Source organism: Bufo gargarizans, chromosome 4 (genome assembly GCF_014858855.1).
Source record: "Bufo gargarizans isolate SCDJY-AF-19 chromosome 4, ASM1485885v1, whole genome shotgun sequence".
Classification (NCBI taxonomy): domain Eukaryota; kingdom Metazoa; phylum Chordata; class Amphibia; order Anura; family Bufonidae; genus Bufo; species Bufo gargarizans.
The window spans coordinates 425898349-425924427 of record NC_058083.1 but is presented as its reverse complement, the minus strand read 5'-3'; the positions used below and the strand labels follow the sequence as shown (position 1 = coordinate 425924427).

At 40.0% G+C, this 26079-nt stretch overlaps 1 protein-coding gene across 12 annotated transcripts in view; it reads left to right on the top strand.

Moving 5' to 3' along the window:
• The window catches only part of AFDN (afadin, adherens junction formation factor), a 296787-nt gene that overhangs the window by 152261 nt on the left and 118447 nt on the right, over nt 1-26079 (top strand). For all 12 annotated transcript variants that reach the window (XM_044289638.1, XM_044289639.1, XM_044289640.1 and 9 more), the window contains 8 exons: nt 2171-2436; nt 4096-4239; nt 4348-4546; nt 10200-10303; nt 15427-15507; nt 16886-16951; nt 22392-22465; nt 22838-22956. In XM_044289638.1, the coding sequence (XP_044145573.1) occupies nt 2171-2436; nt 4096-4239; nt 4348-4546; nt 10200-10303; nt 15427-15507; nt 16886-16951; nt 22392-22465; nt 22838-22956 (1053 nt within the window). The remainder of the gene's footprint in view (nt 1-2170; nt 2437-4095; nt 4240-4347; nt 4547-10199; nt 10304-15426; nt 15508-16885; nt 16952-22391; nt 22466-22837; nt 22957-26079) is intronic.

The following is a 26079-nucleotide window of genomic DNA, read 5'->3' as shown; positions in this document are numbered from 1 at the left end:
TGTACAGTATTAGAATGAAGTTTTATGCAAATCAACTTCGGATGTTTCCTCCAAAGTCGATTCACTCATCTCTAGTTACAACCACACTGCAATCCAGCAGTGATGGTCGTGCTTGCACACTATAGGAGAAAGTGCTGGCTTCTCTGGTGGCCAGGACCATGGGAGCATGCATAGGCACACATGCGCAGCAGATGGCCCCAGATACGAAAAATATAATGTTTTTAATGTGTCCATGTTCTGAGAGCTAAAGTTTTATTTTTTGAGCGATTTTTCTTATGTAGGGGCTCATTTTTTGCCGAATGAGGTGACTTTTATTGGTACCATTTTGTGGGACATGCGCCTTTCTGATCGCTTGGTGTTGCACTTTTAGTCATATAAGGTGACAAAAATGGCTCATTTTTTTGACAGTTTATTTTTTATGGTGTCTATCGGACGGGGTGGATCATGTGATAAATGTATAGAGCCGGTCGTTACGGACGCGGCGGCACCTAATATGTGCAGTTTAAATTTTTTTTTTTATATATATATATATATATAAAATCAGGGAAAAGGGGTGTTTTTAAATTCGTTTTTTTTATTTTATTCTATTTATTATATTATTCTTTTAATTAGGACACTTTTTTTTTTTTTTTTTTTTTTTTTTTTTTTTTGTCCAACTCTGGGACTTCAACTTTTGGGGGTCTGATCCCCTCTGCAATGCATTACAATAAATCTGGCAAGGCATTGGGCAAACTCTGCACGGCATCAGGCTGCCTTCTGACACATGGATTCCCCGCCACAGCAGTGCGGGGACACTATGTGCTCACTTACCCGCCGGAAACAACTTCTATGTTGTGGTCAGTGTGGACCACGGCATATAAGGGATTAATCCTCCGACATCAATGTAAACAGCGATGTCGGCAGATACAGCAGTGGCCCGGCTAACAGGGACTGCCGGACCCCTGCAGTGATCGGACACGCCGTACATGCACGGCGTTTTGAGTTAAGGGATTAAAGAAATTACATTATCTATTTGAATACCATAGAAATATCTCCCGGATTTTATTAAGAGACAATTGTGAGATTAACAATACTATCTCCACTTTCTATATAAAATCTTCTTTGGGATAGACGATATATGCTACACTTTTTTTTTATTTTATTTTTTTATGTTCTTATATTTTTGTTAGAATACTGGGTGTTGTTTATACTATTTATATTAATTGTATTTAATACATTTTATATTTGTATATATTTATACAATACTTGTGCAATTATTTTTGTCCAACTGGTTCCAGGTAGTAGTGTGCCACCCTACGTACTTTTATTATTTTTATTATTATAGTTCTTCTGCGACTTGGGGTGTGTCGATGGGTGCGCACCACATCTGTACTTATCAGACTGTTTTAGCCACCATTCCCACTCTTTTAAATCAAGCTAACCACTGACATGTAAATAAAATATGTTTAAATGCAGTATGATTTATCACTTACTAATGTGTTGGTAAGCTACTTTAAAGGGAACCTGTCACCGGGATTTTGTGTATAGAGCTGAGGACATGGGTTGCTAGATGGCTACTAGCACATCCGCAATATCCAGTCCCCATAGCTCTGTGTGCTTTTATTGTGTAAAAAAAAAACTATTTGATACATATGCAAATTAACCTGAGATGAGTCCTGTCCCTGACTCATCTCACATACAGGACTCATCTCAGGTTAATTTGCATATGTATCAAATCAGTTTTTTTACACAATAAAAGCACACAGAGGTATAGGGACTGGATATTGCGGATGTGCTAGCAGCCATCTAGCAACCCATGTCCTCAGCTCTATACACAAAAGCCAGGTGATAGGTTCCCTTTAAGCATGTGTTCACATGATTGGGATGCTGGCGTTCTCTGCATTCCTCCATCCCTGAGGTACGGGAAGTAACATATTTTGTACTTTTTCTCTTGTCTGTCATTTTGTAAATGGGCTGTAACTGTTGTAGGCTTGTCATATACTGTTGATGTGATGCCTGTTATTTTATTAACTTTTAGTACACTGCTCATTACTTTAAAACAGTCTTCAAGCACAAAGTTAAAAAAAAAATTCTGACATTTTAAAAAGTCTTCAGCTGACTAATAATAATTATTTTTAATTAAATTTGACTTTTTTTTCTTTTTTTTTTTCTTTTCCTTTGGTCATTTTAGATGAAGTTCTGCATACTTTGACAGGAGCAATGTCTCTTTTGAGGCGTTGTCGAGTAAATGCGGCCCTAACTATACAGCTTTTCTCTCAGCTATTCCACTTCATCAATATGTGGCTATTTAACCGGCTGGTCACTGACCCCAACTCTGGCTTGTGTTCGCACTACTGGGGAGCCATAATTCGTCAGCAACTAGCTCATATAGAGGCATGGGCAGAAAAGCAAGGTTTGGAGCTAGCTGCTGACTGTCACCTTAGCAGAATAGTTCAGGTAAGTACTGTGACAATTATTAGAGGGATTACAACCAGATAATAAAGGACTATTGGTTTAATCCTTATGTTGCAATTAATTTCTGGACAATTTAATGCTTCTGAATACACAAATAGACAAATATCATATTATACCTGTATATTATCTAAAACCAGGGACCTAAAACTATGTAAAAATTCCACCAGTTTTTACATTTTCAAAAAAGTTTATAATATCCAAAACTGAGGATAGTATTTCAAAGTTTAAAAAAAAATGGTCATATGTATGTGTGTATATATATATATATATATATATATATATATATATATAATGTGTGTATGTGTATATGTATGTATATATATATATATATATATATATATATATATATATATATATATATATATATATATATATATATATATATAAATAATATCTCAAAGGAAATAATAGGGAGGAGGGGAAAAATGTGAAACTTGAAGATCTTCAGTATGCACAGCAATCCAGGATTTTTTTTTATAAATTCATCTCTCTCAGTAATCTGCAGCATAAAATCTATGTAAATAAAAAAGAAACTGTGCCCTAAATCAAAATCGAACTATATCACAGTACGAATCCCAGGTGTTTCAAATCTTTGAGACCTTGTCCATTGAATTATGAAGGAGAGCTTTAATCCAGGGATTGCGGGTCCTTAAAGGGGTTGTGCAGTGGCTAAATATTGATGACCTTTCCTTAGAATTAGATCAGCGGGTGTTCTGCTGTACTCACTCCTGCCAATCAGCTGTTTGAAGAGGTCACTGCATTTATATGAGCACTGCTTTCTTTTCAAAATTATTTGTACGTCGTCTCCTTTGTACCGGCAGTGCAGTGTAATTAGAACTGCAAGTCCCATTCAGTTCCCAAGAAATGCAATTATGCAGACAGTGGGCAACCCTGACAGCTTCCATTATGTGTAATGAGATTAAAGGGGTGTGCATGGGAGTGCTTCACCTATACATTTGGGGAAGAGTAAAGGTCCCCCAACATTTGTACTTAAAGGGAATGTGTCGTCGGAAAATGACCTGCTGTTTACATCACCTTTTTATGCTTAATATATTTTAAAGCATTGATGATATTTTTAATTTTCCATGTCACTTTTTATTTTCAAACTAAAACCACAAATCCTGAAGTTTTTGTACTGGCCACGATGTCTAATAATTGGCGTAAATTATCCCATGTAAGTCAATAGGATCCCCTCCTGTCCAATGTGTCTATGACCCATGCAGCTGCCATAAATCAAATTTTTATTTTTTTTTATGCTTTTTAAATGCTGATAAGAACAGCTTAGGCAGCCCCATCATAATGGGAAATAAAATAAAAAAATCTACATTCGGAAAATAAAAAATGATTTTCCTCCTGAAGCACCTCAACCATGCCCCCATCTCCTTCACAGGGATGATCTGTTTCAGGCGAGAGTGTGAATACATATCTTCAAAAGTTTTCAGTAGTCACAACACAAATGCATGTACATCAATACATTCTTACAGTATTTACATTCTGGTTCATTAGAGATGATCAAATGCTTTGTTGATTCTTTAAGAAGCCAGATATTATTCTATGTCTGCATTCAAGTACTTTGGGGGGGTGGAGATAGGGGTGGGAAACATTGATTTGTAAATGAAATGCTTCTTTCCAACTTTATAGGCAACAACTCTTCTTACCATGGACAAGTACACTCCTCAAGATATCCCCAACATTAACAGTACCTGCTTTAAACTGAACTCGTTGCAACTGCAGGCTCTTTTGACAAATTATCACTGTGCCCCAGATGAACCTTTTATTCCTACGGTAATTATAAAAGATATTGCATCAAAGACTGGAAAGCTGGAAATTGTCTAGTCCTTACTATAGTGTGCTGATATTCAATATTTCCAATAACTTTCCTATTTCACACAGGAGCTAATAGAGCATGTCAGATCAGTAGCTGAAAATACTGCTGATGAATTGGCTCGCAGTGATGGACGAGAAGTTCAGTTGGAGGAAGATCCAGACCTACAGCTGCCTTTCCTGTTGCCTGAAGATGGTTATTCTTGTGATGTAGTTCGAAACATTCCTAATGGTTTGCAGGAATTTTTGGAACCACTGTGTCAAAGAGGTATGTAACACCTATATTAATATCTTCAGTTTGTATTGCTATATAGCAACAGAACCACAGAGCTTCGATTTGTCCCCCTTTTTTTTTTTATACATGTTGACTCATTTATACAGTGTAGTTGTTGTCTCAGACATACTTTTGGGTTTTAAAATATCAGAGAAACACCTAAATGGCAAAACGTTCTGTATTTTATATTTTTGCAGTTTTCAGTTATGTACAGTTTTATATTGTGGTCAGATGTAGTGCCATACAGCACTAACATACATAATACATATAGTTCCAAGATTAATAATTTTGTACACTGTAGATTAATGGTGCATCCCTGCAGTACTAACCTATGATGTTGATGTCCAGGAGCAAGACTATCATAATCTGTAGGGAGCAGGGCTGTGGATCATACCACTGGCTGCCAGAAAAGTGCAGCACCACACGGTCTACAGTGCCGTGAATCTACTGCTTTGGGGATTAAAGGGATGAGGAAAACTCAGTAGTATGCATAGTATCTAGGATACTGGCAATAGTCATGCTTCAGGTTGACCAGTTCTACCTTTTCTGCTGCCTGAGGTGAAAATTGAAAAGGCATCCCGTTCCAAATTCTGTCTAACCCCTCTTCCCCAGCTCTACTGCTAAAGACTTAATTGTGATTGGACATTACATACAGCACGACATACCTCTTACATGCAGTGATGACTCTTCTGTTGACGTGCTCTTTTTCTCATCTTCAGTCCAGACCATCATGACAAATTATTTCAGCCATGTTTCATCTCTGGAGTTTGCAGACATCCTCGATTCTTCTTCACTTTTCTATCACCCTTCCCCTTCTTGTTTCCCAACAGTTTAATCATGCTGCCACCTACGATCCTGTGCCCCAAATACTATACTTAAGAAATAACAGTGCCATATAGAAAGTCCCCACAGTGCTCCCCAGAGTCCTACCAATAGTAATATTTCTCTCCCAAAGTGCTCCTATTAGTAATGGTGCCTCCCACAGTACCCCAATAGTGATAACACACTCTAAGAGTTCCCCATTAGTAGCAATGCCCTTCATATTGTGCCAAATAATACTTTCACAGTACCCCCAGTATTAATAATGCAGTTATGTCTCCTTGTAGTGCCCCTAGTATATATAAAAGCCCCCCTGTAGTGCCCTCATTATTTATAATGAACCATTAGGTGCCCCATTACTTAAAATGCCCCCCAGTAGTGCCACCAGATTTACTGCCACCAGTATTTAGAATTGCCCCCTGTAGTGCCCTCAATATGTTAAGTGCCACCCGGTAGTGCCTCCTTCATTTATCTTTCATCCCTCTGTACCACTCCCTGCAGTGCCCCTTGTATTATAATGTCCCCCCAGCAGTGCCCAATGTATTACTATAATATCCCCACTGGTGCTGGGAAAGAAAAAAGAAAGTACTTTCCTCACTCATGCTCCACATCACATATCCTTTGGGCCTGAATTCCCTACGTCCTGGTGCAGGCAGCACAATGACGTCACTTGAGCCAGGACGCATGCTGATGTAGTATTGTCATTTTGTGTCTGAGACCTAGAGCAGCGGGTCATGATATGTTACCCCCTGTGCCATTATTTGGCCTCATAGGCTCCAGGCCTAAAAGGCTAAGGCCTATGAGAATGAACAGCAGGTCCATGCTAATCTGGTGCTGTTTGACTCGCCTGTCTGGTGGCTCATGATTTTTAATAAAAAAAGGGAATAAGAAAACTGTGTCCATTTGATATCACCATAATTGTATCCACCCACAGAATAAAACAAACATGTAATTTATACTGAACAATGAACACCACCCACATAACACCCCAACCCCCCCCCCCACATTACTTACTAAGGCAAGAAATCTACATTTTGGCCAGCAAAATCGCCAAGTCTTCACACAATTCGATCGATAAAAAAATTCTAATTGTAGCTGTACAAAATTATTTTAGCAAAATTATTTTCTCATATCTAAATGCCGCTCCTTCTCTTCTGAGCCCACCATTACCCATGCATTACTGGCATACTCATTTTGAGCTAAAACTACATACAACTGGAAACATGTCATTTTTCATTTTCATGGCCTGATTCTATTTAATTCTAGAAAACACGTGTGGGGTCAAATATCTCACCACACCCCTAGATGTATTACTTGAGGGGTGTGGTTTCCAAAATGCGGTTCTTTGGGGTTTGACACCTCAAGATCTTTGCAAACTGAAATGGTGCCTTAAAAACATCCTAAAAAACTTGAGACCCCCAATATCCACAAAGTGCACCCTCATTTATGAAGCTGATATTTTAGTCAGTACACTAGGACCAAATATTAGCTGTTTCTAAAAACTGCAGAATCGGGGTAATGCATACATTGAGATATGTCTTAACACCTGTGTTAAAAAAAACTGGATTAAACATGAAAAACTACAAAAACATGGAGATGTCTGAATTTCGTCTTAATTTTGCATTAATTCCTGTTAAACACTAAAGAGTTAACAATCTTTTGTAAGGCTAGTTTCACACTAGCACTAAAATCTTCCAACAGAGCCTGCCGGAGTTCATTGTATCGCACATAGCCAGAAAGCGCCGGACCGCTGCCAGGCCCCATTGACTATAATTGGACCCAGTTAGGGATCCTGCATGTTTCCGGCATTAGTGAGTTCAGAAGGACAAATACTTCTGCAAGTAATGTTTTTTTTTGTCCGACCGCATCTTGGTTCTAACGCTGGGTCCCATAATAGTCTATGGCCTCCAGTGGGGAAAGGTAGGATCTGTCACGTAATCAATTTCCAGGCCTGAAATTGTAAATGCTGTGTATTCAGATTTATGATATGGTCCCAGGTACATGAGCCCAAGATGCAAGTTTTAGTTTGAAAAAGAAACATGTATCTGATATGTATTCCAAATAATATTCAGATCCCGCTTCCAAAATCCAGATAACCGTGGACATTCCCATGTTGTATGCAAAATGGATTAGCTCTAACTCTTATACGGTATAGGAATATTGGTGTTTGGATGAGTAACAATTGTGATATATAATGTACTTCACAAACCGAAGGTTCTAGCGTTAGAGCTAAAACTTCATTCTATTGGTCCACCGAAATGGGACATCCATCTTCTGCTTAACAGGGAGTACCCCCCTCCCCCATGAATTCCCTAAGTATGTGTTTTTATATACATTATCAAGGATATAAGACCCTTCGTGGATACTCAAGTTAATATCTGCTGCATAATGGGGACGGAAACACAATTTTACAGGATCCTTTCGGAATTTTGTCTGGAAGATGTGACAGATGCAAAAAAATTATAAAAGGCATTGTGAAAAAGGGCAAACTTGGATTGAAGCTGATTAAAGGATTTAAACACGCCACCCTTCTGAATCTGGTGTAAGAATAATACCCCATCTCTTCCCACTGAGAAACCCTTCCAGGAGAATTATCTCTAGTAGATTAGGATTCCTTCACAGTGGAGTCACTTGCTCTACAATCTGAGCAGCTACTATTGTCGAGGAGTTCAAACCAAGAAACTTACTCTACCCATTTAAGTGTTGCATTTGAGAGGCTATGAAATATAACCAGGGATTAGGGACAGAAAGCCTACTTGAATCCTTCCCTTTCTGGAGCATCTCCCATTTTATTCTAGCCGGGGCGCTTCCTCCAGATAAAGCTTCTGAATAAGCATGGAATCTTAAAAAAGATCCTCTGGGCATCCACACTGAGGAGTTGTGTAGGATGTACAGGAGTTTCTGCATAAGGATCATCTTGAGAAGATTACTTCTCCCCACTTCAGTCATTGGCAGTTTACACCAAGTTTAGATTTTGAGTACAAAGCCAATTAGAAGTGAGTCTTTATTATCCCTAACATAATTACAAAGATCAGAAGATATATCGATACCTAAGTATTTAAACCAATATGCTACATGTAGCTGCGTGTTGGACAGTGAAATCTGGGGAGATACAGGATCCAATGGAAATAGGATTGATTTATTCCAATAAATGGTGAGACCTGACCTGGTGCCAAAGTGTGTAATAAAAGACATAAGCAGATTAATGCACTTTTCAGGATCCCTGACATAGATTAGCTTGCCGTCCGCATACCGAATCACATGTTCTTTTTTTCTTCCCTGAAGGACACACCCAGTAAACGTGCTAATGGTTCAATAGCATCGGAAAAAAGGAGAGCGGAAAGAGGGCAGCCCTGACTAATACCTCTCTCCAGAGTGAATTTTTACAGAGTACTGCCATTAGTCTGGACCCTAGCTACGGGAAGATAGTATATTAATTGCACCCTTGAGATAAAAATATTCCCAAAGCACATGGCTCTCAAACCCCCCCCCCCCCAAAAATAGCCCTATTTGATGCTGTTGAAGGCCTTAGATGCGACTAGTGAAAGGATTGCCTAATACCCAGTAGTTTCAGATTGCCTCTGAATATTAATAAATAAATCTTCTGAGGTTAACCAATGTGGATTTATCTGGCATAAATCTGGCTTGATTCCTGTGAATATTGGTTGCAATCACCTTTTGTAACCTGTTCACTAGTACTTTGGCTAAAATCTTAACTTCCGATGTCAATAAGGAAATAGGCCTATATGGGTCTGGGAGAGTCGCCTCTCTTTAAATGTTCAGTGTACACCACCAACATTATATTTAAAAAAAAACAGTGTAGGCACTCCATCTACATCGGGGGCAGCCCATCTGACTGCAAGGGTTGGTCCAAGTACTGTGAATGCTCTGCAGAGAGTGAAGGCATAGATATTCCAGAAACATAGGCCTCAATATTATCCTAGTCTACAAATAGATAAATAGTTACAGTATGATAGATGGATAGACAGACTGACATAGAGGTATAGATGGATAGATATGAGAGAGAAAGTATGATAAGATAGATATCTTACTTGTATCTTAGTGCTTTTAGTGGTGTGCTGCTACTTTATTTGTATATACATAGCTCGCTAGCATAGCATGGTAGCTTGCACCTGCTATTAACCCTGGAGGTGCTGGTTCATTCTTTGATTATGTAAATCGATAGTGGTTTTCCACTTTAAAAATCAACTACCAAAGTTACTTAACGAAGTCATGCGCAAGTTCGCAAATAAGTTTACTTCAGCTCATCGGAGCTCAAACATACATTCTAATGCTATACGGAGACTTATCTCTGTACAGTATTATTCCGAAGTTTTGAACAAAGTGACTTCGGATGAAGCATCCGAGCCTTGCTTCGTTCTACACTAACAACTATTTTATGAGTTATCACGATCTGCTTTAAAAGCAGAGAAATTCTAATTTAAAAAACTAATTGTTAAAAAATTTCTGTAAAAATAGTTTTTTGTTTTGTTTTTATAAATGAAGGTGAAACATATTGACTCAAATTCACCACTAACATGAAGTGCAATATGTTGCCAGAAAACTATCTCCGAATTGGATAAGTGTTCCAGAGTTATCACCACATAAAGTGACACTTGTCAAATTTGCTAAAATTTACCTGGGACTCTAGGTGAAAAGTGGTTAGAGTATTTTCATTTTCTTAATTCATGGAGAACACGTTTAATAAAGTGAGGCGATGATACTTCCTCTTTAAATGGAATAGTTGCTATACCTTAATTTTTCTGTTTTAAGAACTGATGCCAAACTTAATTGGTATAATTTTTTCTGTTGACATTTTTTCCTGCAGGTTACTGTAGACTTCTCCCTCATCCTCGTTCACCTGGGACTTGGACAATTTACTTTGAAAGTACTGACTGTGACACTCACCTCCTGACTGAAAACACAGACATGGTAAAGTTGCTAGTCTCATATAAAATTTTTACTTAATTTAAAAAGGAATTATTTTACAGCAGCTAATTGTTGGGATCTTCTGTGTTTTGCTGGAATGTCTTTTAAGCCCGTATCACATGCAGTCATGACTGTGCTTGTGATGTTAGTCTCGTGCTTGTGTGACATTCTCTCAGACGTCTTAGTTATACTGCTGGCATTGTGCTGCAAAAAATAGCAAGATCATGTTAACATTTATTATTATTATTATTTATTATTATTATAATAGCACCATTTATTCCATAGCGCTGTACATATGAAAAGAGGTATACATACATAATACAGACAATTGCATTAATCCTAAACAAGACGCGTTACAAACTGGTACAGAAGGAGAGAGGGCTCTGCCCGTGAGGACTTAGAATCTACATGGTATGGGAGAAGGACACAGTAGTGAGGGTAAAGTTGGTCATGGCGGTATAGAGGCAGCAGGGTCACTGGTTGTAGGCTTGCCTGAAGAGGTGGCTTTTCAGGTTTCTTTTGAAGGATTCCACTGTAGGTGAGAGTCTGATATGTTAGGGTAGCGAGTTTCAGAGTGTGGGAGATGCACGGGAGAAATCTTGGAGGCGATTGTGGGAAGAGGTGATAAGAAGAGAGGAAGGAGGTCTTGTGAGGATCCGAGATAGCGTGTGGGAATGTATCGGGAAGGTAGCCCAAAGATGTAGGGAGGGGACAGGTTGTGGACAGCCTTCTATGTACAGTATTTTAGTATTTTGAACTAAATTCGCTGGGCAGTGGGGAGCCAGTGAAGGGGTTGGCAGAGGGGAGTGGCAGAGAAGTAACAGGGTGAAAGGTGGATTAGTCGGGCAGCTGAGTGGAGGATAGATTGGAGGGGTGCTAGATGGAAAGCCACAGAGGTGAATGTTGCAGTAGTCTAGGCGGGAGAGGATGAGGGCATGTACAAGCATTTTCGCAGATTCAAAGTTAAGGAAAGCCTGAATGCAGGAGATGTTTTTGAGTTGGAGGCGGCAGGTGGTGGAAAGGGCTTGGATGTGCGGTTGGAAGGAGAGGGCAGAATCCAAGGTCATTCCAAGGCAGCTGACTTGGTTGACCGGGTATAGTGTACAGCCATTGATTGTGATAGATAGGTCTGTTGGGGGGTTGAGCAAGATGGGTGGGAAAGATGATGCATTCAGTTTTATCCATGTTAAGTTTTAGAAAGCGAAAGGAGAAGGATGATATAGAAGATAGACATTGTGGGATTCTGGATAGTAAGGTGGTGACCTCTGGACCAGAGAGGTAGATCTGTGTGTTGTCAGCATAAGAGTGATACTGAAAGGCATGGGACTCTGAGATGTCCCAGGCCAAAAGTGTAGATGGAGAAGAGCAGGGGTCCTAGGACAGAGCCTTGCGGGACACCAACAGAGAGGGCATAAGATGAGGAAGTGGTGCGAGTGTGGGAGACCCTAAACGTCTGGTCTGTGAGGTATGATGTGATGCAAGAGAGGGCCAGGTCATTGATGCCAAGAGAGGAGTTTCCAACGGAAGGGAGTGGTCAACAGTGTCAAAGGCAGAGGACAGGTCAAGGAGAAGGACAGAGTAATATTTTTGGGTTTTGGCTGTTAGTAGGTCATTGCTTACTTTGGTAAGGGCAGTCTCAGTCGAGTGGTGGGGTCAGAAGCCAGGTTGTAGGTGGTCAAAGAGGGAGCAGGAGGAGAGGTGAGAGAACAGTTCAGAATGGACATGTTCAAGTAGCTTTGAGACATACGGAAGAAGTGATATGGGGCGATAACTGGACAAAGAAGATGAGTCAAGTGAAGGCTTTTTGAGGATGGGTGTAATGGGAGCGTATTTAAAAGCAGATGGGAAGACTCCAGAGGGCTGGGATAAGCACTGTGGTGAGGTGTGGGATGGGAATGGGTCAAGTGCGGGTCACAGGTGGTGAGATGTGATCTGGAGAGTAGAGTGGAGAGTTTTTCTTCTGTAATGGTGGAGAAGCGAGTTTTGGGAGAAGCGGACCGAGCAGTTGTGTAGAGGGTCTGTGGGGACTGTGTACTGAAGCTTTCTCTGATGACTATCTTTTTGTTTGAAGTATTTTGCTAAGTCCGCTCTTCTCAGCTGAGGAGAGGGTGGGGGGACAGATAGTTGGGTGTTAAAAAGTTGTTTAGGGCTGTGGGCCAGGAAAGATATGAGAGATAAGAAGTAGGCCTGTTTTGCATCAGTGAGTGAGGCTTTGAATATGAGGAGGGATTGCTTGTATGCGGTGAATTGATCTTAAGAATGGGATTTCTCCCATTGCAGCTCAGCAGCCCTGGAAGCTTGTCTGAGTTTTTGGGTCAGGTTGTTGTGCCAGGGTTGTCTGTAGATTTTTGGGGTTTTGTTGTTTGTGAGGGGGGCAAAGTGAGTATTTTCTCACATTCAGTGACGTAGCGGGTCCCCTCTGCAGAGCCCGGTGACATCACCATCAGCCACAGGTATTATGCAGAGCACTCGGAGGGGCGGTACCTCGGCGGCAATAGATCGTGCTAAGCCACACTTTACGTAAAGGCAAACCCCTCCCCCTCCGGTTTTGAGAATCCTTTCTAAACCGACTGTAACCTTGTACGTTAACAGCCCAGTCAAGTCTCAGTTATTCCCACCATGTCATAGTCCTCCTCACAGATCACTAATTCCAGGCTTCTGGCATCAGTATACATACTATTAAGAGTTGTTGTTGTGTGTTTTTTATTTATTTTTTTATACACTACACCTTTCCTTATGGACTGTTCTACCCCCATTTCTTTTACCTCTCCCCAGGTCACTATATGCACTACCTTCACCTTCTATGAGGTAGTTCCCCTCTCCAAGTCCCTAGTTTAAGGCTACTTTCACGCTAGCATTTTTGCTGGATCCTGCAGGGTTCAGCAAAAACGCTTCAGTTACAGATAATACAACCATCTGCATCCGTTCAGAACGGATCCGTTTGTATTATCAATTTTTTTTTATAGATGGAGCATTCAGAAAATTATGCAGTGAACTACACATCTCCTAATACAGATCAGAATTCTACAACATCGTGACAAATGAGAGCAAAAATACATCAATAATTTGTATTATCTTTAACATAGCCAAGACGGATCGTCATGAACTCCATTGAAAGTCAGTGGAGGACGGATCCGTTTTCTTTTTTTGGCATCCCAGGACGGTAAGCAAACTACAACATGTTGCAGTTTGTTCTCCTGTATGGGGACAAAACTGAAGCTTTTTTTTTTTTTTTTTCTCCAGTATTGAGCCCCTATAACTGATCTCAATACTGGAAAAATAAAATGCTAGTGTGAAAGTAGCCTAAACACTCCCCCCAACCTTCTAGCCATCTTCTCCCCCCCCCCCCCCCCAAACAGCTGTATGGCATAACTGTTAATTGAAAACCGTTCCAGGTGACTGACTATGAGAATGCTTAGGCCCCTTTCACACGGGCGAGAATTCCGCCCGGGTGCAATGTGTGAGGTGAACGTATTGCACCGGTGCAATGAATCCGGACCCATTCACTTCAATGAGGCTGTGCAGATGAGCAATGATTTTCACGCATCACTTGTGTGTTACATGAAAATCGTAGTGTGTTCTATATTCTGTGTTTTTCACACAACGCAGTCCCCATAGAAATGAATGGGGCTGTGTGAAAATCGCAGGCATCCACAAGCAAGTGCGGATGCTGTGCAATTTTTCAATCACTGTTGCTAGGAGATGATGGGGATGAGCGACCCCATTAAAGTCTAATCACTGTATTATTTTCCCTTCTAACATTGTTATAAGGGAAAATATTAGCATTCTTAATACAGAATGCTTAGTAAAATGTGGCTTGAGGGGTAAAAAAATAATTAACTCGCCTCATCCACTTGTTCGCACAGCCGGCATCCTCTTTCTTCTTCTTTCAGGATCTGCAAAAGGACCTTTGACGTAATCACTTGAACGCCCAGGCCAGTTGATACTAGTCGTGACGTCACTGGGCCAGCGGTAAACAGTGAGACGGCTGCTGCCTTCTCAAACAGCTGATCGGCGGGGGTCCCGGGTGTCAGACCCCCGCCGATCAGATGCTGATGATCTATCCAGAGGATAGATCATCAGTTTAAACAAACTGCAGAACCCCTTTAAGTTTTACATTAGCCAGACACATACCAAAAGAGTATGCTTCTGTCCTCCATCTGGCTCATATTCCATACAACTATATGTAGTGGAAAAAAAGGGGGTGCCAGGAGTCAGACCCCCAACTCAATTAGATATTATCCAGAAAACATCTTTAAAGTTGACAACTTCATTGAATCCTTTTCAAAATGTGCTAAAACATTTTTTGCAATGCTCCTTTTTGTTCTGAAATAGACACCTGAAGATCACTGCTCCAGCCTGGCATGCATGGACTATGTCAGGCTTTAGTAGAGCAGCTCAAGCAGGAGAGCAATGTATTATGTCAGCTCCTGCCCTCTGATTGCTTCTCTCTGGATACAGGCTATTAGCAGAGGGCAGCAGGGGAGGCATTGCTCTTTTCATCTTATGCCCGCTCTGCTAAAGCCTGACATAGCATATCAGCGCTGGTAGAGACAGAAGCAGTGAAGATCCAACTTTCACAGTGCAGGGTAATCTGTACGCCGATAAACCGAACTGTATGGGAGTACAGATTGTAATGCTCAAGAGTTCAGGTGCCCATTTCGCATGGAAAGGTAGGGAAAAATAGTGTATTAAAACATTTTTTAGCACATTTAGAAGAAAATTAAAGTTTAGTTAAAAGCTTATGTACGCTTTAAATGCCATTGTATGGTATACTTCTGAGGCATTTGTTCAATGTATATATACATTAGAGCCCATAAACAGCATAAACTTATCTCACATGTACAGTATATACCGTTATTTATATTATATTAATAATGCTATTTTCTACCAAATTTGTCAGAGAGCTGAAAGGTGGACCCTCATTGTAGACTCCTCTGGTGGGCCCAAAGTACCCTAGTTTAACACTGGGCTGCAGCAATGTCGATCAGTGATGTACTAGTTTTATTGTAAACCTGTATCAAATTATTAGAAGACGAATAGCATTCCTAAAAACCTTATTGAATATTTAGTATTTTTTTTTTCTTTCGTAATCTGATTTTTGTTTTTGTCTTATTCCTCTTTAGCTGTTAAGAAAAGACCCTGAAATGATCACTGTGACTTTAAAGAAACAAAACGGCATGGGATTAAGCATTGTAGCAGCAAAGGTGAGCGAGTCCATTTGATTGGTTAAAGGGAATCTGTCACCCTGATTTTGGACCATAGTCATATGCACCCTAAAATAGTACCAATCAAACCGTTATCAATTACCGAAAAAAAAAGGAAGCCCCTACAAAAAAATAACTATGGCTTTCAGTATATGTAGACACAAAAAAAAAAATCTTTTTTTTCAAAAATGCTTTATGTAAAAGCGATACAACCAAAAAGTTATTTTTTGTAATGTCGTGTTCGTAACAGCCTGTTCTATAAAAAATACCACATGATCTAACCTGTCAGATGAACATTGTAAATAACAAAAAATAAAAACTGTGCCAAAGAAGCTATTTTTTCTTGCCTCGCAAAAAGTTATATAGAGAAACCAAAAATCATATGTACCCTATAATAGTACCAGCAAAACTGCCACCTTATCCCGTAATTTCCAAAATTGGGTTATTTTTTTGGGAGTTTCTACTTTAGGGGTGCATCAGGGGGGTTTTCAATTGTGACATGGCAGCTAAAAATTATCCCAGTGAAATCTGCCTTCCAAAAACCATATGGCGTTCCTTTCCTTCTGTGCAATGCCTTGTGCCCGTATGGTAGTTTACGACCACGTATGGGGTGTTTCTGTAAACTACAGAATCTGGGCAATAAATATTGAGTGGTGTTTGGCTGTTAACACTTGCTTTGTTAGTGGGAAAAAAAAGTATTAAAATGTAAAATCTGCCAAAAAACTGAAATTCGGAAATTTCATCTCCATTTTCCATTAATTCTTGTGGAACACCTAAAGGGTTAGCAAAGTTTGTTAAATCAGTTTTGAAAACATTTAAATCCGTTTCTAAAATGGGGTCATTTTTGGGTGGTTTCTATTATTTAAGCCTCACAAAGTGGCTTCAGACCTGAACTGTTCCTTAAAAAGTGTGTTTTTTTTATTTAATTTTCTGAAAAATTTCAAGATTTGCTTCTAAACTTCTAACCTTTCTAATGTCCCCAAAAAATTTAATGACACTTGCAAAATTATCCAAACGTGAAGTAGACATATGGGGAGTGTAAAGTAGTAACTATTTTTGGAGTTATTACTATGTATTATAAAAGTAGAGAAATTGAAATGTTTTTAATTTGCTAATTTTTTGACATTTTTAGTTAATTTGGTATTTATTAATTTTTTATAAAAATGATTTTTTTTTACTCCACTTTACCACTGTCATGAAGTACAATATGTGATGAGAAAACTCAGAATGGCCTGGATAAGTAAAAGCGTTTTAACCACAAAGTGACACATGTCAGATTTGCTAACAATGGCCTGGGCAGAAAGGTGGAAAATGGCTTTGTCCTGAAAGGGTTAATGTACCTGCACATTCTAGAACACATTTTTTTTTTTTTCTACAGGGTGCAGGACAAGAGAAGCTTGGTATCTATATAAAATCAGTTGTGAAAGGAGGAGCTGCAGAAGTGGTTTGTACCTTTATTTAAATATAGCTTCTATACTTGTTTTTAGGGTTTAACACAAAGCTGTAAAAAGCAATTTCTTTTTTGCCAATAATGGGTGTGGCCAGATGTAAGCTTAAAATCAGTAGTGAAATAAACTTCAAATAATTGAGGAGATTTCTCAAAATTGGTGCAAAGGAAAACTGAATCTGGTTGCTATGGGCAAGTAAGCCTGTATTTCTTTAGGCCAGATTTGATAAATCTTGCCCAGTGTTTTTTTTTTTTTTTTTTTTGTGTGGTGGTCTTCTCACTTTTGGACCTCATGCACACGACCGTATGTGTTTTGCGGTCCACAAAAAACTGATCTGCCAAAAATACGGATGGCGTCTGTGTGCATTCCGTATTTTGCGGAATAGAACAGTACTATCCTTGTCCATAATGCGGACAATAATAGGACATGTTTTATTTATCTGCGGAACGGAAATACGGAAACAGAATGCAAACGGGGTACTTAATTTTTTTTTTATTTTTTTTTTGCGGATTGAAATGAATGGTTCCGGACACTGAAAGAAAATACGTTCATGTGCATGAGGGGTGTGTGTGTGTGTTGTGTGTTTTTTTTTTTTTTATTATAATTCTTTTTTCAATTAGTATATTATCTCATGTGAGGAGAGAGGTAACACTCAGGGAGGGTGTGATCTTTATCTGGCTTAGGGAGAACAACTACTGCAGCTTTATATAGGAAAGGTTTTAACCTCTCTGACTCCTAAGCATTAATATAAACCTCTAACAACTTGGGTAATAGGTCATCCCCCAGTTCCTTATATAGTTCCACAGATAGCCTGTCAGGACCGAGTGCTTTTTCATTAGTCATTGTGCTCAAAATCTTCTTTAGTCCTACTAGACTAGAGTAAGAGTAGCCTCCAGGCGATCTGCCTCTTCCACAGACAGTGTTGGCTAGCAAATTGAGGCTAAATATTCACAAAAGTAATGCTCCATGTAGGAGACTTTAGGTTGGTATAATTTTTCATAAACCTGCCTAATAATATATAAAATATCCAGGGTAGTATCCATCAGCAGCCCCCTCCGGATTTTGCAATTAATGCACAAATGCAGAACACTGTTCGGCCTATAGTAGCTAATGAATGCCCTGCTTACTCCCTATCCTCAAAATACCGTTTATTTTATAACAAAACTTTTGTTAGCTGACTTCTCCAGAGTGTATGAAGGGAGCAGAAACATGCACCGCTTCCTTCGAATTCCACTTTCCTCCCATTTCCCGACTGCAAGATTTAATAGTGCTGATATTTTTACTCTCAGGAATGCCTTCATAGAATCCTTCAATGTTCCGATAGAGGCGGTTCCTTCATTAAATTGATAAGTCACGTGACTCCTGACAGCATTTAGATTAAACGTAACCAAATCGGGTTCAATCGCCACATCCTAGGACCCCGACAACACCATTCTCAAGTGTCCTAGGGAAAAGTGTGGACACATAGGGCACAAATTGAAGACCCAATTCCCCAATGAGTCGGCCAGAAGAAGTGGTAATGTTCGTTGGAAGTGGAGATTTAATAGGGAATTTATCAAATGCTATATCCAAGTAATTATTAAAGTCCCCCATGATTAATGAAGGCGAACTGCGGGCAGTCTGCAGCAAATTCTGAAGCATAATTCAGTAAGATTACTAGAAATAAGTGGTGCTCAAACAAAATAGCTGATCTTAGGGAGACCAGCTACAGAAAACACTGTGGAGCCTCATTTAAGAGTCTCGACACAGCAATCCAAAGTGCAACGCTCCCTGGGAAACTGTGATGGGCAAAATAACCGTGGAGCCCCAGTTATGGGTCTTCAACAAAGTGAAAACCAGATCTCCCTCAAAGAAAGGAAAACCGAGCAAAGGGGTGTCCCCATTACGGAGATCACCAAATCCACCATATTAAGTGGCCCCTATGTCAAGATCCCGCTCTTTTACAAGCTTTAAGGATGTGACTGGGAAGACCCAAGCCAGTTATCCATTCACAGACAGCTGTTTCGGGGTGTTGCCTCTCATCAGTGTGAAGTAGGATTCTGGCTAACCGGGAGCAATGCCTTGGAGACTACTCAAACAAAACAATAGCTGATCTTGGGGAGACCAGCTACATAAAACACTGTGGAGCTTCATTTAAGAGTCTCGACACAGCAATCCAAAGTGCAACGCTCCCTGGGAAACTGATGTGCAAAATAACCGTGGAGCCCCAGTTATGGGTCTTAAACACAGTGAAAGCCAGATATCCCTCAAAGGAAGGAAAATAGAGCATAACTGGATGGATAACTGGCTTGGGCCTTCCCCGTCACATCCTTAAAGCTTGTAAAAGAGTGGGATCTTGACATAGGGGGCCACTTAATATGGTGGATTTGGTGATCTCTGTATTGGGGACACCCCTTTGCTTGGTTTTCCTTCCTTTTGAGGGATATCTGGCTTTCACTGTGTTGAAGACCCATAACTGGGGCTCCACGTTTTTTTTTGCATAGAAATAAGTGGTGGTATATACAAAACTATAATAATAAACACCATATTATATATTGAGCACTATACAGCTACATAACATCCCTCCTTGTCGATCTTAGTCCTCAGTGGAGAGAAGGGTATATTTTTGTGAACAAGGAAGCTCACTCCCCTTGAATATGCAGAATATACAGTGATATTCCCAGCTCATCCATGATTTATGGAGCCATCGCACAGTATCTGTCGTCATATGGATTTCATGTATGCTGATGAGTGATGGTGGCATCACGCATACCTCTGACATTCCACTAAAGCAACTCTGTCTCCATAATGCATCAGAACAAAAAATAGTTTTCTGTTTTGTATCACCCAAAAAGTGAGATACTAAACTGAAAACGGCCAGTAAAACCCCACCGTGGCATAACCAACTATATTAATTCTGTAATTTGCCCTAGCATGCTTTTCAGGTTATCATAATTTCTGTGTTTTTGTTTGTCCACCTGCTTTTTGATGCTTGACCTCAGGTTCTCTCAATGGGATTGATATCTGGGGAGTTTCATTGCTATGGACTCAAAATTTCAATGTTTTGTTCACTGAGCCTTTTTTTTAGATCACTTTTTTTCTTGTAACACTTGTGATCCATCATGCTCCAAAAAGCATTGATCAACACCAAATTGATCATAGACTGTTGGGTAAAGTTGCTCATGGAAAATCTTTTGATACTATTCTTTATTCAAGGCGGTGTTCTTAGGCAAAATTATGCATGAGCCCCACTCCCTTAGCTGAGAAGAAACTCCACACATTAATGGCGTCAGTATGTTTTTCTATTGGCATGACAAATGACTCGCGATAGCGCTCACCTTTTCTCCAGTCATTTTCCTAAAAGTCGTTGTCCTAAACAGTCAGAACGGGGCTTCATTAGAGAGAGTGACTATACTCCAGTTCTCTGCAGTCCAGTCCCTGTACTTCTTGCAGAATATCAGTCTGTTCTTGATGTTTTGCTTGGAATGAAGTGGCTTCTTTGCTGCCCTTCATGACACCAGCCCTTCCTCAAAAAGCCTTCACCTCACTATGTGTTCAGATGCACTCACAACTGCTTAATATCATTCCTGAGCAAGCTTTGCACTACACTAAATCCCATAGCTCAGAGATGGTCAACCTGATGCTCTCCAGCTGTTGCAAAACTACAACCCCCATCATGCCCAGACTGCCTACAGCTATCAGCCTAGAACAGGGCATGGAGGGAGTAGTTTTACAACAGCTGGAGAGCTGCAGGATGGTCATGCCTGACATAGCTGAATCCTCTTTAGGAGATGGTCCTAGCACTTACTGGACATTCTTGGGTACCTTAAAGCCTTCTTCACAGCAATTGAATCTCTTAAACAGGTTTTCTGCTCTCTCTCTCTCTCTATATATAGATAGATAGATATATAAAGCAGCATAATGTGGTGGTGTGGCACCTGAGGGGGTTAACTGCCGCTGATCTGCCAGTACCCGCCTCCTGTATTAAGGGTTAATTATTATTGGTGGCGCAGTGCTGCTCCCCCCCACCCCCACACCACCCCATTAAAATCATTGGTGGCACGGTGCGCCCGCCCCTCTCAACCACCCAGTATTAAAATCATTGGTGGCAGTGGCCACAGGGTCCCCTCCCCTTCTCATTGGTGGCAGTGGCCACAGGGTCCCCTCCTTTTCATTGCAGGCAGTGGCAGCTTCTGATTGGAGCCCCAGCAGTGTAAGCCTGGGGCTCCGATCGGTTACCATGGCAGCCAGGGCGCTACTGAAGCCTTGACTGCCATGGTAACATCCCTGATGCTGTGTCCACAGAGCAGCAGGGACAGTGTGAAGTCCTATTGACCCTGATGGAGCTCTATTAGGGTGAATAGGACGCGGCATTAAAAGATCCCAGGTTCTGGCCCCTAAGGGGGGGGGGGGGGGGGGGGAAATAGTTATTAAATAAAAAGTGTAAAATAAAAAATAAAAAAATATTAAGTATAAATCACCCCCTTTCCCAATTTTACATATAAAATATATATAAACAATAAATAAAATATATATAAACAATAAATAAATAAACCTATCACATATCGCCACATCAGAAAAGTCCAAACTATTAAAATATTTAAAAAAATCTATGCGGTGCACGCTGGAACAGAAAAAAAAGAAATAAAACTGCGTGATTCACATTTTTTTTTTTTAAATGGTATCTAGTATTGCAATACTTTTTTATGGTAACGAAATCGAATCAAAAATTTGGTATCGCAACAACTCTACTCTGTACACTGCCACTGTATATGTGCGATTCTGTACACTACTGCTGTATGTGTGTGCAGTACCTTGCACTGCCACTGTATGTGTGCGGTTCTGTACACTGCCACTGTGTGTGTGTGTGTGGTTCTGTACTTCCGCTGTATGTGTGTGCGCGGTACTGTACACTGCCGCTGTATGTGTGTGCACGGTACTGTACACTGCCGCTGTATGTGTGTGCACTGTACTGTACACTGCCGCTGTATGTGTGTGCGCGGTACTGTACACTGCCGCTGTATATGTTAATGCCCATGTTTGGTTCTAGACTTGTTTATATGTTAATTTAAGAGGTGTTATTTTTGTTGCTGAAAATAAGGCATTATAAGGTGTAAAAAAAAAAAAAACGGCGCCTAACTTTTTTAGCTGGCTCCTAGATTCCAAGGAAATTTGTTAAGCCCTGGTCTACAGTCTCCAATACTGCATACAGATTGAGGAGAAATGGTAAGGGGTAGTCACGGTTGCATTTAGCAGTCTGGAGGTCATTGGTCACTTTGAGGGCAGTTGTTTTGTACCTGACATACTCCATTATAGTCATTATGTGACAGATCTCGCACTTCCATCACTTTAGTTGTTTAGCTCCTATAACTGAGAACAACTACAGTGTAAAACAGCGGTGTAAACATTGTATTTCACAAACTATTTGTCTATTATAATTTTGTTCTCAAATTCTAGGATGGGCGTCTAGCAGCAGGAGACCAGCTTCTTAGTGTGGATGGAAGAAGTTTGGTAGGACTGTCTCAAGAACGGTAATGCTACTAAAGTTTTAACCTTTTATCATTAATGGTGTATATGTGCAACATGCCTAATTATTTGACACTTACTCACACATATTGTGACGCCAAAGAAAAACCTTTTAAGTATAACACAAAAAAATGGATCAGTACAATAGATGTTTTAAGTTATTTTAATCATCTGAAACACTGCAGTGATTTTGGGAAGATTACGTGGTGTAATATCTCACAGAACACATACACTTGCAGCAAGAAAGAATTATAACTTCTGGAAATATTACATAGTCATGTTTGTTCGTGTTGGGTTAAACTACTTTGTTTAGATAAAAAGAAATGTGATGTGCAGTGGTCGTTGGTTTCAATTAACAAAACACATTTTTGTAACAGGGCTGCTGAACTTATGACCAGAACGGGTTCAGTCGTCACCCTTGAAGTAGCAAAACAAGGAGCAATATACCATGGTCTAGCAACACTGCTAAATCAGCCATCTCCATTGATGCAAAGAGGTAACTATAGGTTTTTGAGTAGTAAATATTGTACACACGGAAATGTTCACGAGCATTCACAGCATCATGGTGCAGTCAGTTGGTCAACAACACTATTCATATCAGAGAGATATATATCTATCAGATAATAGTGATTAAAGAGTTACTGTACTTTAATACAATTTAATGTAATTTTGAAATTTGTTAATTACAAGATTCTCTATCACTTCAAAAATTCCACCTGCAAAAAACTGTTAAAGTCATGACCATCAGGGGTCTCACGTCCACCTAATCTGCAGTCCACTGCCTGTTAGGCTAGGTCAGTCTCTACTAACAGATACACAGAAGACGGTTCTCAGGAAGTAGGGACGTGTCAGAGCTAGCTGAGCTCCTGACCCTGATTAGAAGCACTGCATCTACACAGCCTTTGAAGATCAGAGACGTTTCTGAGCTCCCTAGAAGAAAACGTAGGGCTGGGCAATTAATCAAATTTTATTCATCTACCTTGGAGACTTCCTTATGCAGAAGATGGTTGTCGGCACTGCCACGTGTGAGACGGTCACTTCTCAAAAAAAGTGACTGGTGGTGTTCAGCAAACAGTGATAATGCAAATGAGTAGAAACAAAGACATAGCGTCACTCGCCAATCTTTATCTGCAGCTTTATTTATTTGATTAGTCCATAAAACATACTGGATGCTCTGTGCTTCTTCAGGCCTCAACGTGATGCCCCAGGGTACTTGTTTGTATCATCTTTATATTCATATATTTTTATTTATTTTTTACAAAATCGTCAAATCAATTTTGCCTGTCTGTAGCGTCAGACGTATGTGTAGTAACCCCTGAGCTTGTGTGTGTGTGTGTGTATGTATGTATATATTTATGTATGTGTATGTGTATGTGTGTGTGTGTGTATATATATATATATATATATATATATATATACGCTTGAGGAAGGCTCCTGTTTAGAGCCGAAAAGTCGCATGTCCCACTGGGGCAAATAAAGATTTTTGTATTTTTTACTATTTGGAGTGCTGCCCATTTTTTATATATCTCTGGGTCTATCTCTGGGTCTATCTACAGTATAAGTACATTTATATTTATAATAGTATGGGCATTTTGGGATGTAGCAATGCCTCTGATCTTTTGCCAATCTATAGCTAATGTGTGTGTGTATATAGCTCTATAGCTAATGTGGAATATGACCTATCATTTTAACCCTTTGGGGTCAAGGCCTATTTTAATTTTTCCATTCACATCGCTACATGAAGGCTTATATTTTTACAGGATGCAATGCATTTTTTAATGCAAAACTGAAAAAAAAAACAATTGAATTTTGCCAAGGTTTTTTGAGTTTTGCCATCACAGCGTACTACATTAAAGCCTCATCCCTCTGCCTTTATTCACAGGTGCCACAATCAGCGCTGAGAGGTTAAATGCCGGCCAGCGTGATTCCTGCTAGTGTGGGTGGGTGCTGGCTGTATGATACAGGCCCGCTCCATACATCTCCCCTCAGGCATTGACGTAACTGCACGTCATAATGCGCTAAGAGTTTAAATCTCAATTTTAAGTTAAAGACTTTTTTTTAATTTTATTAAGTTTTATAGATTTTTGCTTATATACTGAAACTTTCTGTTCTGTACAGGTAGCATTTCGGTAGCTATCATATTATCATCACAGACAGAATTACAATGACATATAACATCTTTGTATAGCTAACACAGGACCCACCATTCACAGTAGGTGATATATCACAGCCTATTTACTCCCTCCTCACTTATGCACAGGCTGCAGAGCATTCCTAGGAATATAAATCATTGGAGTGCCCTCCAGTCTATTTTGTCTATGGCCCTTGTGACTGCAAGCAGGGAGTCTTGGCATATTTTTGGACATAGAAACATCTTTTTTTTTTTTTTTTTAAACAATGTTATTTTTAAAGACCCATTCTCCTTTTATTTGTATGATAAAAGGATAATCATCCAAAGCATAGGAGATGATTATTAGACCAATTGAGGTCTGACCACTGGGATTCCCACCAATCACAATGGGGGGGGGGTCTTGTATCTGTGAAATTAATGGAATAGCTGATCAAGCATGCTCATTGTGGCTCCATCCATCTCTATGGGCCTGCTGGAAATAGCAAAGTGCTGTACTCTGTATCCAGCAGTACTATAGATGGAGTGGCTCCATTCATTGAGGGCAATCCAGTGGGATGGACCACGGCATATTTTCACCAATGGCGCATACAGCAGCGGCTCGCACTGCTACTATGCCCACCCTATCAGAGCACTGTATGGTGCTATATATATTAGCAGAAGGACCTGGCTTTGCACGGGTATATTTCATGTATTTCATTTATTGTTTCTGTGTTGTGTTAAGACATCGACAGTATCCCCCATAAGTGACCTCTACAGTAAACACACACACACACACAACTGCAAGATGCTATCCGATCAATATGGGCCAACATTTCTAAAGAATGCTATCAGCACCTTGTTGAATCAATGCCACGTAGAATTAAGGCAGTTCTGAAGGCAAAAGGGGGTCCAACACTGTATTAGTATGGTGTTCCTAATAATTCTTTAGGTGAGTGTATACAACTATAGCAGAAGGACCCAGCTTTGCACAGGTATTTCATTTCAGGTTTCTGTGTGTCGTTAACAGATATCGATAGTATCTCCCATAACATTGACCTCTACAGCACCCCGCCCCACTGTCTGCTGAGCTGTGTATCTAATCCTATCCTTTGTGATACTGTCTGCTGAGCTGTGTATCTAATCCTATCCTGTGTGATACTGCCTGCTGAGCTGTGTATTTAATCCTGACACCTTATATGACAGAATTTTTAAGGACATGCAAACTGCTAAAACACGTCATCAGTTGTTATGGAAACCTGGAGTATGACCTGCAAGCCTATATTGACTGATAAGGCACATGTGGCTGTGTGTATGACAGTTGGTATATGAAGAAAAACCCTTGCAGGCTTGTATTTGCTAATGCAGGTAATTTTCTGGGACTATCTCAAACTGTATGTCCTAGAGAGCTGAAAACTTTCCGGACACCTGATGTACCTGTGTGCCAAATTTGGTGAAGATCGGTCCAGTCATTTGATCGCGCATAAAGAACAGACAGACAAACTCATTTTT